At 41.1% G+C, this 17,817-nt stretch overlaps 1 protein-coding gene across 1 annotated transcript in view; it reads left to right on the top strand.

Annotated features, from left to right (window-relative positions):
- The window catches only part of htr4 (5-hydroxytryptamine receptor 4), a 175,233-nt gene that overhangs the window by 40,108 nt on the left and 117,308 nt on the right, over positions 1-17,817 (top strand). The window contains exon 2 of the mRNA XM_084041117.1: positions 2,108-2,186. Coding sequence (XP_083897243.1) covers positions 2,131-2,186 — 56 coding nt within the window. The 5' untranslated portion in view covers positions 2,108-2,130. The remainder of the gene's footprint in view (positions 1-2,107; positions 2,187-17,817) is intronic.

Below are 17,817 nucleotides of genomic sequence, written 5' to 3'. Positions count from 1 at the left end.
TTTGACGTATCAGAGAGTGTGAGATGCTCGTCATGTGAACTGGTATGCATACTGCATCATCAAAACTAATTTCCGTACTCTTGCTTCCCGTTGTTAACTTTAAAGTGGCGGTGTTAATCCAAAATCAGGGACTGAATCACCTTTATTCTCAGTGTTGCATAATGCATATATCAGGAGCTTACTGTACCCACAGTAGTACTATACCTTTCTGTACAAGTAAAGTACCAGAAGGTACAGTATACTGTATGTGATAGATACAGTAGTGAGACATACTGTAGATAGATACAGTGAGACAGAGTTGCATTGATTCATTCTTGAGATGTGGATGGTGTGTTCACAGCATTTACACTGAGCAGATTAGCGTACAGCCTAGGGATGCTAATTTTGATTTCATTTCATGATCGATAACCAACTCGTTGATATACAAGCTCACAACAGGTCACACGTTGCTATTTTTGCGCAACACTGTTGTACAATTAAGTATAAAATTGGCCTTAAGTGGTTAATCAGACTAATCAATTTAGTTGATTATAAAAAATCCATTCACATGTTTTCCCGTATTGATTTGTTGAAAACAAACAAACAAACGTTCTTCTTGATTATGCAATAAATTGAACAAGTAATCAATGGAATAATTCGCTAAGAAGAAGTAGAATAACCCTATGGTGGTCCCTTAGGGGGGAATTGGAACGTGGTTGCGCTCTGTTTTAATGACGTGGCGCGCACGTTGCTTAACACCTACACTACAGGTCACACAATGGACAATTGATATGCATCTAGGCTCATTCCTATGTTAATCCACCTGGTGTGAGTCGGGAGCCTTTGTAAACTTTGTTGAGGTGTGAATTTAAAGTTGTTTTAAATCTATGCGTGTGCCTGCGCGTGCTCCTGGTCAAATAGGTTCCTGCACGCCGTGCAAGGCCGTCCCATGAGCAATAGACGGATTTCCGCGCGACGTCATCACAGAGCAGAATGCGCAATCTGCGCATGCCTGGGGGGAAGGCGCGTTCGAAAATACAGCCCTGAGCGGCAGTGAGCGCACTGGCCAATACAAACTAATAGGCGAGTGTGCTCCGGTGCGTAATTTCCAAACGCACCCATAGTCTTCCCCCTCCTCTGCGCGGTCATATTCCTCTCATGTTTACTAACAGGAAACCCGTCTATGCAACCCTGCTTAGGGCTCTATGCTAGCATCTTTTCTGTTTTCGCTCTACATTAAATATCTTCTCTGAAATTAGCAGATCTACAAGCTTATAGATCTTCTATTTTCTTCTCAAGAAATATGGATCCTGGGGTTTAAGTGGTTAACCCTTTATCTCAGCTGTGCTCTGCAGGCCTTGATTTGGCTGTATGCAGCAGTAGTACAGAAAAGTTTCTTGTCCTATTTATACTATTTATTTTAAGGGCAAATACATTAAAAAATGTAATCCTGACCATCTGACAGCCAAATATTTCAAAGCTCAGCAAACTAACAAACAGATGGAGGTTTGACCTGAAAGTATAAGTCATTTATGGGAATAGATGCATGAATAAATATCATGTACTATATGAACAATGACAAAGATAAGAGTGCTATGTTGTGGTGCAATACTCATGCATCATGTTCTATTATCTAGCTTGGGGCTTTTGGATTTGACGTCTCTGCCTCTTACTAGTGGTTGATTCTGATAGAGGCAAATGTGAGATTTATGAAAGAAATTGCAGTGTATAGGAACATCAGCCACAGTGAACTGCCTAAATGATTAAGTGCTGGTGACATCAGTCCATATGGTGGAGATGTTCTGACTTATGCAGCCAGAGGCAAATCTATAAGGTCATCATGAGTTGTGCATGTGCACTCATCTCTTGCTGACCTTCACAATGTTCCCTTCCGGCAGCAGGAAACGGACATTTCCAGGCTTGGCGGTGGCTATCTCATTTACGTCACTATTGCATTTGAATGGATCTATAGGAGTTTAAGCTTGTACTGTTGGACTCATTGTGGTTGTAATTGTTCCTCGACATTGAATATTATGAATATTAGGGCGACGTCACTAGCGTTATAACAAATATTGAAAAGCTCTTTATGTGTTGGATGGTAATGGCAACTTGTTTCTTTCTCCTACAGGGACTCTCTGCATTTATGGTTACATGAATGTCAGCGCTGCAGGCCAGATGCCGGTGATGGAGGAGCTTGTCAGTGAGAGGTGAGATTTCTAATGTCAATACTGTATCTATCTATTTATCAGAGAGTGGGCAGTCCGCCCATTTGTTTTACAGTATTTTGTTTTAATTGGCAGTGCAAGGTCAGTACTGGAGAGAAGGTTCTGGCCAGACTTGACCAAAGGCCAGCAGGGGGGATGAGCCTTAACTGCACACCACTCATTGAATATGGGGTTTAATATAATTTGAGCAAATTCAGGGTGAAATCTGTGTTTGGGCGCATTGTACAAATAACCACAAGGTTCCATGGTTTGCCCTGATTTCCTTCTTGTTAAACATGTAGGCTCTGATACACAGCCTAACCCTGAGGGCTTCCTTCTGAAAATGGACGTTTATACATCACTGACATCCCATCCAGCTCAATCAATGCCGGTTTTAACTTCAAACCCGAGAACAACATTGGCCAAACATTCATAAAAGCATTGTGTTTAGCAAGATTCTGTGCATGTTTCTGTAGTAGGCAAGTGGCTTTCACCGGCCTACTTGGGTACGATTTAAGTTGGGAACGGTGTGAGGTTGGAATGGAGCATCATGGGTCTCCAAAGCGGTCATTATAAGCAACAGAAGCCAGTAGTGAATGACAGCTCAGAGTCGGGTAGAGTAGAGTAGAGTCAGTTACATCCAGCTGTGTGAGCTTATTCTGGAAAAGCGCTGTGATGGTGGAGTTTAATGCGTAGCACAAAAACGTCCACAAACAGAATTCTGTTTTAGGTTCTGAGTGGGTCCAGGTGCTGTGGGATGAACAGATCCAATGACAGATCCGTCTTGATCACATGACTATAAAGATACTGTGTACCAATTTGCGTGATGTTTGGCCAAAATCTGTAGGAGTAATACCAAAAAATATGTTAAGCAACGGTCGGACGGACAGGGTGCAAAACATAGTCTCTGCCACGCCTTCGGCCTGGCGTAGACAAAAACATTTCTGAATAGTGCTGTGGGAAAAAAAAAGAAGGAAGGAGAAACTAAATCCCATCCAAATAGAGACAACCAGATAGACAGACCAAGCCAGAAAGGGGGGACGAGGTTGAGGTGTAATGGAGCGTGTCATAGCTCCATGCTATTTTTTTTTGTGAGTGGGTTTCTCCTCATTTCTACCAGTTGAGATGGTGCCCATGACACCTGGCTCCCAGTAACCTTGAGATAAGATTATGGTAATGAGACAATAGTGAAAATGATTTATGATGCAGCCTCTTGTTGGCCTACAGTTTATACATGTGCTGCCCTACATACGTACATGGTTGAACTTGAAATAGAGGTGTTGTATATGAATTTGAAGCAATCTGCCTTTCTGCCCAACTACATTGAATATACTATTGGAGTTGTCTGCCTTCTATCAGTAATACAGTCAACTCAGTCAAAGGTTTCCTCAGAGAGCAGATAGTTCCCCAACTTTCTCTGCTGTGGTACCATTTTGCTGGGAGCTCAACCAGGTGTCCTTTCACAAACACCTATTTTCTGGATGATTGGTTTCGATAACACTGATAGACACTCGACTGATAGACAGTCGACACCAAAGCCTGATGCTATGATGGAGCTTGCAATTGGTTGCCAGGTTGCTGGAAGAGGAATTATATTGATTGGTTCTTGCTTGCTTGCTTTTTGTCACTTTATTTTCACCATCAGACAGCTGTTTGCCAATAATAAGTCTGTTCATTAATTGATTCATGTAAGACATTGATTTGATTGATAGCTTGATCAGTCCGTCTGTAAATCAATTTGTTTATTCATAGTTTACTAATGGCACCTGTTAAGCTGTTTTGGAAACTGTATACTTCTCATGTGACCCTGTATACAGTATCTTCTCTCATATGCAGAATTGTTAATTAAGACCATGTTTAGGTGGTCTTAATTATGTGGTCTCAATTTTGGTAACAAGTGTGCCAAGATTGTTCTTTTTGCTCCAGAGGTGGTACAGCAGTGCGGTGCAATAACAGTGTTGGTCTATGAAGACTGGCTAAGCTATTGGTGTCACAGGGGTGTGCGGTCAAAGGAGACAAAAAAGAAAAAAATCTGATATTTAAGAAATAATTTATATATTGGTAAAGTTCTGTACAGTAAAACATATGGACAACGTTACGCCCATAGACTTAGACCGTAAATGAAGCCAATTTTTCAACTATTTCAAATCCGCCGCCTTTCTATATCTTATGCACTCTGAAATGAATGCTATTGGTTGGGACCAGAGTGGGGGTGGGGAATGAATGCTATTGGTTGTGTAGCTTCATCAATCAAATCATCACAAGGTTGCCACACCCCTCCTACAGCATACCCTACTTTATCATCAATTAAAAATGAAATGGGACCATAATTTACCAAAATGCGTATCATGGTTATATCATGGTTGAAAGAGCTTAATTACTTCTGACACCAGCAGGGGTGAAATGGCGAGACTACAGGCCATTCATATGAACTGTCACTTCCTATATAGCCTCAATTTACAACTCGGAAGCTGGCCCCTGGGTTCTGTACAACTGCCGTTATTACACAATATTGTTTCTCTGTTTCTCTTTTAGCTCTTCCTATAGCAAGGGTGTTTCATGGGCGGATATCTAGTGAAAATGTTCTCTAAAGTCTAAACCATTTTCATTTCATTGCCTTTTAATCTAACGTTGACAGCCTACATTGTACTGTGCCTTCACCTTGTGGTGTAATATTTTTGGATTGTGGGAAGAAAAGCTGGGAGTCAGGTAAATTCACTAAGCTGGGAGTCAGGTAATGTTCTTTAACATTATGGCTCATCGGTCAATGGAATTATTTAAAATATGCATCACTAGAGTGAACATTAACTTTTATTAAGTGGTACAGTTTTTCAATATGTTGTCTCCTTATTTACTGTGATGCTGCCAGAATGTATTTTTTAAATTATTACTGGTTGCTGCCAAGGCTGTCATCTGCACATATTTAAATTACTCGCGGCCCACTTCATCTACATATATCTCGGCCACCTTGGCACCCCTATGACGGATCGATTTTTCAATCCTCCTCATACAGGAAGAAGATCCTCTCCGTAAGCATTTAAAAATTTCCAACGTAGAGAAGTTCTTTCAGTTTCTAAGCCTGGGGGCAAAAGAGTACATGAAGGGCCCTGGGGCCACATCGGGAGAAGACATACTGTAATGCGAGTCCTATGATAGAAGACAATAATGTTCACCCAAACTGTTGTCAGAGACTATGAAGGAAAGTGTTTGAGTCTGCTAGTTTGTAGTTGTGCCACAGCTACAGCACTGGTTGCTGTTTTGGAAACTACAGCATTGGCAGCCACCATTAGTTTGCTTCCTACTGTATTTGTTGTTGATCATTTATTCAGGCGATTGTTATTACATACTGTAGTTCTGATAAAGACACCCAACATTTACATACGCTAACTACACACACGCGCACGCACGCACACGCACACGCACACGCACACACACACACACAACCTACTGTAGCATATAGACACACACAGCACACACGAATGACAATGCACAACTCATATGCACATGCACCCCCCCCACACACACACACACACACACACACACACACACACACACACACACACAAAGGCAAATTTGTACATCCACGTATGTACAGCAGCTGTGCCGAGCAGAATACCCACGCAGATTAACGATGTCGTCAATATATCCGTTGATAAAACCCGCATCCAGCTCTGGGGCCATATGTAGCCTGGTAAACCACCCCGGTCACGGAAATAATGTGATTTCCGCGACTGGGGTGGTTTACCGAGGTAATATATATGAAGGTTGTGAATAAAAATTATGATGAGCGCAAATCTACGCAAAGATTATTATGAAAATGAAACTTGATGTGAGAAGGGTTGTGCGTCACCAATCTCACCATATCATCTGTAGGCGGTGTGTTCTTCAGGGGGTGTTTTAGGGACTCGGGAGGGGAGAGTATGTACTGTAGAAGCATTTATAAATGTTTTTTGCTGTTAAACTAGTGTAATAATCATTTTAAGACATGAAGTGTAAATGTCTTTTCAGTTCAATGCACCTTTTCCCCACTCATGCAAATCATTCTGAATGAATGTGCTGATGCCGATACATTAAAAAAAAAAGAAGAAAACTTTGGGAATTGCTAACTCCCTAGCTGTTTGGCCCAGAGCACCAATCATGCTCTGGTCCAGTGGAGAGAACTCTACAGTCCCCTCTCCTCCTCCAGTGGCTGTGTACTTGTGAGCTGTGATCCGATTTTAGCTTGGAAGTCTTTCCGCTTTCTTTTATTTCTTCCACAAAGCATTATTGTATAGTTACAGCACGAGCCAATTTATCCCACTTCCTTTTTTTGGGTTTGAAATGCCACTAGTACACTGCCAAATTATATTAATCATTTGCTGCCTCCTCGCCAAATTTCAATTCAATTGCACAATCTGGGATGTTACACTTTACCTACATTAATATGAACTTAGGCTTGGAAATGTAAAGGATATTAATGGGTTCATTTTGGGAGTTTTTCTTACGTAGGGGCAAAAATGGGAGTGGATATGTGTGCATAACATCATTCCACACTGATTTCTCCGCCACGCCATGGTTTATGACGAAAAACAGGTGCACATGTCTTTTTCGTACATCTGAGGAAAAACATACGTACGGAGGAATGCCAAACAATGTGTACGCATCCATTTAGTGTGGATGCTGTGGAAACCTTCATACATGCTGTATGGCTCCTCTGATCTCCTGCCACTATTATCCTCTTAAGGCGCAGAGTGAGAGAGGGAGAGAAAGCGAGAGAAAGAAGGCAGGCTGCTGGGAGAAGTGCCGAGCGCTCCATTAGGCATTGTTTCCCAGCCGCTCACGTTTGGCGCCTGACAGGGTGATTTATCTCACCTGTCACTGACATCACTGCCAGCCACAGGTTGTATGGCCTAGACCTGCAGCACTACTCTCCGGTCCTCCCATCACTCTCTCTTTTTCTAATTTTTTTCTTAAATTTTAGATAGCTGACCAGGATTTTCATGGGTCTGCAGGAGGTTTGTGTGCTTAATGAAAGTGGGTAAAGCTGGAATTGAGGTTTTGACATAAATTTTACATAAATCTTAATTCACAGTAAAAGTTCTCAGTGTTAATTACACTCAGATGTGTGTACAACTGTACTCAGATGCACCCATGAGGGTACATTTGTGAAGACTTTTACGGCATAGCACCTTACAGCAGAGCCTTCCTGTCAATCTGTCAGTCTGTGTGTATGTGTCCCCGGCTAATCTCGCCAACCACTGGACCAATCAGTGCTGAATGTCTTTCACATATTAGGAATATTTATTTTTTTGGTGAATATTTTTCACATTTTGTGAATTTATCATCTCAATGTTTGGGCAAGACAACATGATTTCAGAGATCCACAGGGCAGCCACGCCATTACGCAGCGAGAATTGAAATACGTTTTTTTCTGAGTTGAACATGAGCAATGTTACACAGTAACTTGTAGATCCGAAAATAATTAATCTTCCAGCAGATAAACCAAAGTGAAAGCAAAATGACCTGCTTGGACATGAGTTATGACTTATGAGTAGGCCTGTCATAATTATTACATAATCGCCTAATCACAATTATTTGAGATAATTGCAATTATTTAGCAAATTATAATGTTTAAAAATGTTCATACATTTTCAAACATAAAAACAAAATAGTGGAAATTGCAGATCTAGAAGCTCACAACCTGTCATGACGCTTTGTGAGCTTGTAGATCGACTATTTCCACTATTGCTTTTTTTTCCTAAGTACAACGTTATTCAATATGGGAATAATGTCTTTGCATATTCAAGTTATTTGTCATATCTGCCCTGTGCAATTTGTGTTTGCATAGGCTAAGAGCCAAACAGATATGTCATTTTTATGTACATGTACACGCAACTAGTTGTGCAACAATCGTCAAATAAAATGTCACGATTGTGACCAATTGAAAACCTCAGTCATGATTTAGATTCCGCAGATGCTCGTGTGAATGTGATGTGATTACACTTAGTGCTAATATAATCAAACAACATCTGCTCTGCATGCACTGCGAGGCAACCGAGAAGAAAAGCCTGAGAGAGGGCCACGGCCGGGAGACAAAGTGTTTGCGCTGCTTTCCTGTGATAAGCATAATTGATTACAAGAAGAAAATAATCAATGGTTATTCACATTCAAGCTAAATCTCTTGGAATGCCTCAGCTCATTCCCGAGCATTTGCCTTGGAACCTGTCCCAGATGCACACCACCGGTCTGGACACCGTTCACCCCCAGTTCCCGACAGTGTCCTGACACGTTACGAAAGTACAGTTGTAGTAAAGGGTTACAAAGTAGGACTGCCAAACAGTGGGGGGGGGGGCGTTTGGCTGCTTTTCTGTTGAAACACATACAGTATGTCGCATCGGAGTGCAGAGCAATTAATTCATTATGTGACTGGGGGGGGGGGGGGGTCCTGCTGTAAACCAACGCACCAAAGTTTTTCATAAGGGGAATGACCTCGTTTATACAGGCACACGCACGCACGCGCGCACACACACACACACACACACACACGCACACGCACACGCACACACATACACACACTTATATTTAATAGTGTGTGTTCAAACATCATTGTCCAAAATGACCTCAGTGCACTGAAACGGTAAATGTCATTGGGAATGTAATTATAAATAACTATAGCATCATTATGTTATGTACAAAAAGTTTTCATATAGGACAACATTCATTGATACCGATATAGCCAATATACAGTAATGGCCAATATCAGCTGACCATTATGTTGTTATATCTAACTGTAGTGGCATAGGCATAGTCCAGAGGTCATTTTAATGGCATTGTGTGCAGCAAGGAAAACACTAGTATTTGTTCTGGGTCCCACCAAAGCGCTGTCTGTGATCCACTGATTAAGACGAAGATCAGCCAATCAGACCAGAGAAGGGATCCAATAATGACCAATTTGCTGCGACAGAGATATACAGTACAGTATACTTACAGTGCTAATGCTGTATTAACATAGTACCAGAGACGAGCAGCTGCTTGCAAACAAGTACAGTACCTGCTATAGAATCTATCAGTAACTTCGGTTTCTAGGACAGTGGTTCTCAACCTTTTCTGGATCAGGGCTCACTTGAAAATCTTGACCACTTAACGGCAGCTGTCGTGTTAAGTGGTCAGATGAGTCAGATGGGCTCTAGGACATTAGTTGAACACCACTGATGTAAACCTGATGGCAGACTGGTGTTTCATGAAGGATTGCAGTACAGAATGTCAGGAGACATACAGTATTTAGTTTAGTTAACCAAAGAGGTATTTTTTAAAGATGTGTAACAGGTGAGATAATTAATACGATATCACAGTTCTCATGGACAGAGCAGATGCTGTTATTTCCTCACCTTAGTGCAGAGAGGTAGTTGGTGCGTGTGTGAGAGCGTGCGTGTGTGAATGAGCGAACAAACAAACGATTGAAGGAACGAGAGAGAAAGAGCATAACACAGTGATTCTGATGTATTGCATACTGTATACTCTGAGTCTGATGATACAGTTTTCTAATAAAGACAATGTAATAGTACCTTTTCCCCTCTTGTTCTGCAGCTGCTCCCTCTTCTCTCTTTCCATCACCCAAGAGCATCAATGAAAAAGATAATTAATCCTTTTACAATGTTAATAAGCATTTGGGATTTGACCCCAGATTGTGATTTGCTAATTGTATTGTAAGAAATTAGGATTTTATTGACACACTAATTGATGAGCAAAATTTCACAAGTCAAGTTTTCGATAAAAAAATGTGCTCTTTTCAAATGTGCAACGGGTTGTGCGATGAGATACAAATTAGAATGCCCCCAGTGCCAACTTTAACCTTTTGGACACAGACTGCTACCGTAGCATCACTTCAGTAACAGCCTGTTTGTGTACAGTCTCAAAGTTACTCTGGTAGCAGTAGAACAGGTTTAGGGGGTGAGGGGTTGGGGTCTACAGGGAGAGAGAGAACTACACCAGTGAGTATAGTGTTACCCACCAAATAGAACACAGTTGAGAAAAGGAAGGCAGGTCTTTTATTACATCTACTGTGATGAAACTGTAGACAGGCTTTATTGCTTATTTAAGAGTGTTCCCTCTTTTATCCCATTTCATTGCTGACTATCAGCAGAGATGATCACAACCTACTGTATTTAGAAGTGAAGAGATCCAGGTTATTATGTTTTTCTTATTTCCAAAATGAGATGGTGAATTTGAGTTGACTATATTTTTGTGATGCATTAATTTGAATGGAATTTGTTACTTTCTAGACTTTTTTATACAATACAACAATACAATAAATAAGTAGTGGATACAGACTGACACAGTCAATGACGCAATGTTGTTTGTTTGTTTGTTTGTTTGTTTGCACAAATGAAAGTGAACTGAGCAATTCTGGGCTGACACTAACACCACATAATAGTAGTGTCCGAAAATGTTTGAATGTTTTGTAAATTAACCAATTAATCAAGTTCAATGGACTTGTATAGGAGCGGGCGTGTCTGATCAAATGGATATAAAATATCTATGAATAAACTGAACCACTAATGTGAAATAGATCATAAAAACACAACAAATGGATAACAAAATTGTCCTTTAAATGTTATGTTATTTTAAAGTGTGAGTACTGTTTGGTGTATTGTCCATGGCATTGTGCAGTGCACCACTGTCTTCCACCTGTGTGACAAGCTATGAAACGGTTGTATAATGTAAGTGACATGTGCTGCTGATCCCTGCAACAGTGTCTCTCCATAGCCAACATATCCTCAGCTATATGCTTCATGCCTCTTTGAGAATGTCAGTTCTGTAACTCACATACATGTATACCTGTAGGAGGACAGAATTAATTAGCTTTCCAACATCTAGCAATGCCCTGAGTACATTAATATGGAGACATTTTGGCAACAGTCTCAATTCAAGAGACATAGTACTGTACAGTATGTAAGCTTGTAGCAATTTTGGAGGAGAGGTGAAGTACATGACTCCATGGGGGAGCATTAGCAAAAGCAGATTGTATTGGTTTGACCCTGATTACCTTTTTGTGTTTGGGGAAAATGTCGAGCTATGTCTGGAGTGGATGTTAGGACAAGATTATGACAGAAGGTAGGAGGAATTACAGTGGGTCACAGACACTTGGTTGAGATGAGGTTACTCCACAAATTCACCTTTTCAGTCTCTTGTCTTTTCATCTCTCTCTCTCTCTTTCTGCCAGTCTCATGCCTCTCTGTCTGTCTCTCTCTCTCTCACACGCACATACACACTCACGCCATACACACTTACTTCACTTACTGAAGCATGTGCATACCGCGCAAGAATCCCTGTAGCTATATTTGCTCTCAATATTTACTCAAGATCGTCTCAGTTCTTGAGAGCTCTCTCAAGATGTTTGTCCTCAGGCACAAGGCTCAGCACCACACTCCTACCGACAGCAGTCCCAAGTTACACCTACTGTAAGATACAGAAGTTTAAAGGGAAACTAGGTAACTTTAAGCCATTTTTTAATATATATGTATATAAATATTTTAGCGCTTATTTCCCTCTATCAGCCACTATAATATTGTGCTGGTGTGTTTCCTTGCAGAAAGACACATCCCTCTGGCTGTATTTTTGTTTTGTTCCACTGTTTTCATAACTTGCAGGATCTACTCTGGTTTGTGGGGGGAGGGGGAGCTCGGACGAAGCTCTTAATTGATCCCTTTGAACTTCGAAGGGGTTGCACTGAGTTAATTGATTGGGCCATAACAGTGTCGAACTCGTCATGTGCTCGTTAGTGCTCTCTCTAATCAATTAATGCATCAAACACGGCCATCACTTTGAAGTCTGTCAGAGGGGGGAGTGTGTGTGTACACACACAGATCTGAAAACGTACCTAGTTGGCCTTTAATAGAATAATAGCATATTATTGTTTGTTTGCACATGCTGCTTTAATAATAACTAGACCATACCCGGTGAAGGGCGCAGACGAAAGTCGTTGCAAACGTGGGGTTAATGCACGTCCTGTCGCGCGGTTTCTCCCCCGCGCGCTTCCCGTCGTGGCACCCCCCCCCCCCCGGTCGCTCCCGTCGCGGCAAGAGCCATACATATGAAATCCGTTTTATTTTTTTCCCAAATTCTGTTTTTTCCATTTTAATATTTCTGAATTCTGTATTTTGCTTTTTATGCTCATTTTTACCATAAAAAAAGTGTCTGGTAAGTGGAAATGAATAAATGTTCAAGATATAACAGTCCATACATGTCTCTGAAAGAAATCTACACAATTCCAAATCTTTAATATTTGCAAATTATATGCAAACATAGAACAGTATATAAGTACATTAAATAGCACCAATATAGGCTTGCTATTTTAATATAGCAAAATATAAATATAAAAACGGATATATAAATACTATGTTATTATAGTTCTCTCTATATATATATATATATATATATATATATATAAAATTTGCTATATAAAATAGCATATAAAATAAAATTTCTGTTGCCCTGCAGCAGGCTTGAGTATATTTTTTGATGGCATTTTACACCACTAACAACATTAATCAGAGAATCACACGTCTTTGTCACAACTCGTGTTTTGTCTTTTTGTAGTTTTATTTTTAACCAACACAGTACAAAGTACTGGACACACAGATGACACACAGGTCATAGATGACACAGGTCATAAACCTGGAAATACAGGAAAATAAACATTGTATTACCACTAGAGGGTCGGGGCGCTGCGCGCCCCTCCCCCCTATCCGCTGCGCGGTGCTTTGTGTTTGTTGGTCTCTATAATATATAAAGCCATAATAGGAGATGTTCCCAATGGAGCTATGCCCAAATATGGAGTTTGTTGTCTGACCTCACTTGGGTCTCGTTGGGCGGTGGTCGGCGATGACGCTAAGGAACAACATGGCCGACTGTAATGTTGTGAGTTTGTGTTGGCCGCAATTAATTATGCTGCGAGGGGGCAGATGTGTGCTGAGCAGTATGAAGTGGCCTACAGACTGCGCGTAGTAATTCTGCACGTTGTGGCGTGTCTTGTTAGTGACATTGATATGTTGTTTTTGTGTTTAGTCCCACACAGTGGCAGGTTTTTTTTGGGGGTTTTGGGTTTAGAAATGTATTATAGGATATATTCATAGCATATATGATTCACAATTAAACAGCAGGTAATGTAGCACTGTCTATCACAGTAGAACCGAAATAGCAGAAAATGACTACAATAGCCATGAGGCATTCTGAACCATGAGCCAACAATGCGTCGCCCCAGCTACCATTAAGTTAGTGTCCAAGTTACAATACACAAAATACACCAAAATAATACTTTTCAATGGACTACTTGGGTAGCATTGATAATATTAACCACAGTAAGGTTCATAAAGTTTGTTGATGAAATGTTTACATTGTTGATTAAGTCACGATGACGACGTTAGCATTAGCGTTAGCCGCATGCTAGCGCCAAACGTCTGTTAGCTTAGCATCACGCTAACGGCTCATATTAAGTTGGTTTGGCTAATAAACATTAATCCCAACTAACGCCAACACAGTAATGGATGTAAACATACACAGACATGCTTTGGACATTATTATCAGGCTATGTAGTCAGCCTGTGGCCATGTTTCCCATTCAACCCGGAAAAAAACCCTACGTCCGCTGCCACTACTGCTCCCGGTTTGGCTACAATGGGAAACATGGCCACAGGCTGACTAAATAAGCGATTTAAACGGGTAGTTTCGCTGGCGACCTAAAATATTATGCAGGCGACCAAACCTTAAACATCCGTGCGGTTTAGAATCTACCATTAGTTTTGGGATACGATGTATACAAAAGGGTAAACAGCGGAGCCTTGGCGGACGTTCGCCCGATCCTGGAAGAGAACGACATAGAACCGTTCTTTATGGAGCTAATGTGCATCGTGTGTGGGGAAACAAATCTGGAGTGTTTACTTTCCACAGCAGAGAGTGGGCGGGGTCTATGGTGTAGCGTCGGCGTCGGTGTTGCCATGTCCGCCGATTGTAAGCGCTTTAGGGCCAATGTTGGTGTTATAGGGTTCGTTTGGTTTGGCCTCGTTTTCATAGACCTCGCTGCTTGTTTCTCTCGCGAAACCTGGCACACAACGACGCATGCGCAGTTTGATCAAGAGTCCACCCTACCACCAACCACCACCAACCACCACCGTGAGCTTACTAGAATTATAATAGGATAATCCATCCAATTTATATAGCGCTTTTCTTGGTGCTCAAAGTCGCTTTACAAGACAGAACAGACAAAAAAGAAATGTTATTAAGAGAATTACTAGTTAAAAGGCTAAAAACGAAGCAAAAAAACGGCGAAGGCTCTGTCAGAGGGGGAGAATTTAGAGGATAAACAGGAGAGGGCCAAGCACGAGCCTTTAGTATGTTTAGTATGTATGCTTTAGTATGTGCTGGTTTATTTATTGTGTTATTAAGGGTAATTAAGTTTGTTTTGAGTTATTAAGGTTCTAAGGGCCAGGTGAACCTGCCCAATGATGCAGAAATACCATTACACTTAATCTGAAAATGTATGTACCTCAGTAAGATCTGTGTATCTGCTCTGTTTACCACATGGTTTGTCGTAGGCAGGGGGGCAGTCTACAGTCAACGACTCTCGTTTACCACATGTTTGTCGTGGGCGGGGGGGGGGGGGGGGTGTAAGTCTACAGTCAACGACTCTCGTTCGGCCAAAGTGCGTTGTTGACACTCGCTCAGGTGTGACGTGTTGCCTAGCAACTGAACCCAAACTCTTGGTGACTGAGGACGGGTCATCTCCACTGAAGTGTCCCTGTGTAAATAAAGGTACATTTCCATTGGTCACTTCACGTGTCTAGTGAACGTTGCACTGTAGGAACGTCGCTCTCTGTATTCTCTATCTCTGTCTCTCTCTCTCTCTCTCTCTCTCTCTCTCTCTCTCTCTCTCTCTCTCATAGCATAAAGGAAGCAGGTCTTTATCACCTACTTGCTTTTATAAAGATATTGATGATCAGACAGGTAAATAATTACATCAGTAAATGAAAGTGCACATTCAGTGACCGTGTTGCAGTAGTATGATATAGGAAAAACAGAAGCAGACTGAGAATGTCAATGCGGGAGGTGATCAGTCTGTGTCAACAAGAACAACTGCATAGAATGGGATGTTATAGGATGGCTGCAGTGCATAACCCTGTGATTATAAAGACAAATGCACATTTGAGAGTTCAATGGGGCAAAAAACATATGCACTCGTCTACAGAGAAAAAGGTTATATGGTCAGATGAGTCATCCTTCACTCTATTCTCCACAAGTGGGTGAGTACATTTGTAGCATGTACGCCAAGAGAACAGTACAGGCCTGAATGCATGAACCCAACAGTGAGAGCCAACAGACTGGTGGCTCTGTTATGCTCAGTGGGAGGCATTTCTATAAAACGGTTTGTTAGAGAAATGTTAGAGAAAATGTCCCTTTAGAGGGAAGGCTCACAGCAAATCAATACAAAGTTATTCTGAGTGATCTCCTTTCTTCTATGATGAAATACTTCCATCCTGATGGAGTGGTCTATTTTCCAGAATGACAATGCCCCCGTCCACAGGGCACAAGGTGTCACTGAATTGTTTATCGTAGATCTCAACCCAAATGAACACCTCAGAGAAGTTTTAGGCGGACGAGTTAGACGAGACGGCACTCTCCACATCACAAACTCCACCACAAATGGGGATATCTTTTGTTAGAATGGCATTCCATCCCTCCAGTTGAGACTTGAACAATCTATACCAAGCCACAAGCGATTCTGGAAGCTCATGGTGGCCAGAACAACTTACTAATGCTGGCAGCATACTCCAAACAAAGTTTTTTTTGGCTTGCCAAGGATGAAAAAGTTTTATGCGAGTATAAAACATTTTCATCCTTGGCAAGCCAAAAAAAACTTCCGCTCAGCTCTGAGAGCTGAACGTTAGATAACGCTCACTGTGTACAGTGCAACCGCCGACATGCTTTGAGTTGAGGTACAAAGAGAAGTCCAGCGCACTTCAAGGTTGAAGGTAGATGGGCTCGTCGGTGCTCAACAGGGCCAACTTAAATCAGAGAGAATAATACCTGGGCACTTCACTGGCTTCCTTCAAATCAGGCCTGAAAATCCATCTTTCAGGAGGCCAAAGGAGGAGGTAAACTCATTTCTCCCATAGAAAGGCGTTGGCATTCACTGCCTTTGTTCATTGTTTTATATTTGTTGATGATATTGTATTTTGGTGTTTTTTATGCTATGTTGATGAATTGAATACATAGGACCACATTCCCCCCCCCCCTTTTCTCCTTTGTTCATACAGTGTTTTATATTTGATGATATGCATTTTTGTGTTTTTTTTAAGGCTATGTTGATCTATTGAATACATAGGACCACAATGGAAACAAGTCCCCAGGACCTTTTTGTGTTACCCTTTTAGCTCTAACTGTACCTCGTGCTGTTTACATTTCTGTCTAATAAGGTATTCAATCAATCAATCAAACGCAAATACAATACTGGAGCAATCGACTGGTCTGCAGTGCACATATTTATTATTTTGCAGGGGAGACTGGCGTTCTGACTTGCGTCTGGGGAAGACGCAAGTCGAAATAATAATACATGATTGATAATAATTATAATTTGCCATTTATGGTGACCTTGCCCACGTTGAATGAATTATCGTCAGGTTGTGTTTGTAGTTGCTCAGAGAGGGACTATAGAGATTTTTACCTCCTAACCTCCTCAGACAGCCTTTCTTCAAAACTGTCCATGGTACGTTGCTGGCTGATATGATCACATTGATCACATGAACACCACGCAATAGCCCAAGTCTTACTATCTGATGTTGGCCTATCTAGCTGTGTCCAGGCCTGCGCCATTCCCAATCCTGATGTAGGACAGTGGATAGGATATGTTAATCCAAAGGATGGATTTTTCCCTCAGTAATCAATTAAACTCTGATCCATAATCTATTGGATAGCGGCGTTCCAGTATGCCCTGGATTCCAGCATCAATTGTTCAGTAGAAAGCGCTTATATAATATCCTTCCATGTTTTATTAGCCTATTATTTGGTGGTGTGATGTTAAACTTTGTAACTTTTTTTCTTCTCATTTACACATGAGAGCATTACTTATGCTCTTACTTACTTACTTACTTACTTACTTATTTAGGTTTAGCTGATTCATTGCACGGGGGACTCGCTTGCCGGAAATAAAACCGATGTACAAGCTGTCAAGCTGTTGCGATGTGAAGCATTGTAAGCTTGCAATATCTGTTTTTTTGACGAGCAACATTGTTGAATTTGTACTAGAGTCTCTCATATCTCTGGAGCTCTCACTACAGTAAAGTTGGATTCAGGTTGGATATTCCGGTTTCCATTTATGGTGTTACTGTAAATGGTGTGTGAAACAATGCAAATGGGGAGCAAATGGGGAGCATTTAAATTAATAGCGTTTGATTTACTGTACGAGGTGGGATTTGTCATCTGATACATCTGTGATTTGCACAAATCAAGGCTCTACACACCCTTTCATGAATCACACATCGGGTCTTTACTTTGTCGCGAACTACACAAAAAGATATTTACAAAGAGCTGTGTGAATGAGGCCCAATTTTATTTATTTATATATATATATATATATATATATATATATATATATATATATA

This window comes from Gymnoscopelus microlampas (genome assembly GCF_963454915.1).
Source record: "Gymnoscopelus microlampas genome assembly, chromosome: 18".
Taxonomy (NCBI): Eukaryota; Metazoa; Chordata; class Actinopteri; order Myctophiformes; family Myctophidae; genus Gymnoscopelus; species Gymnoscopelus microlampas.
This window is presented reverse-complemented; position numbering and strand designations above follow the sequence as displayed.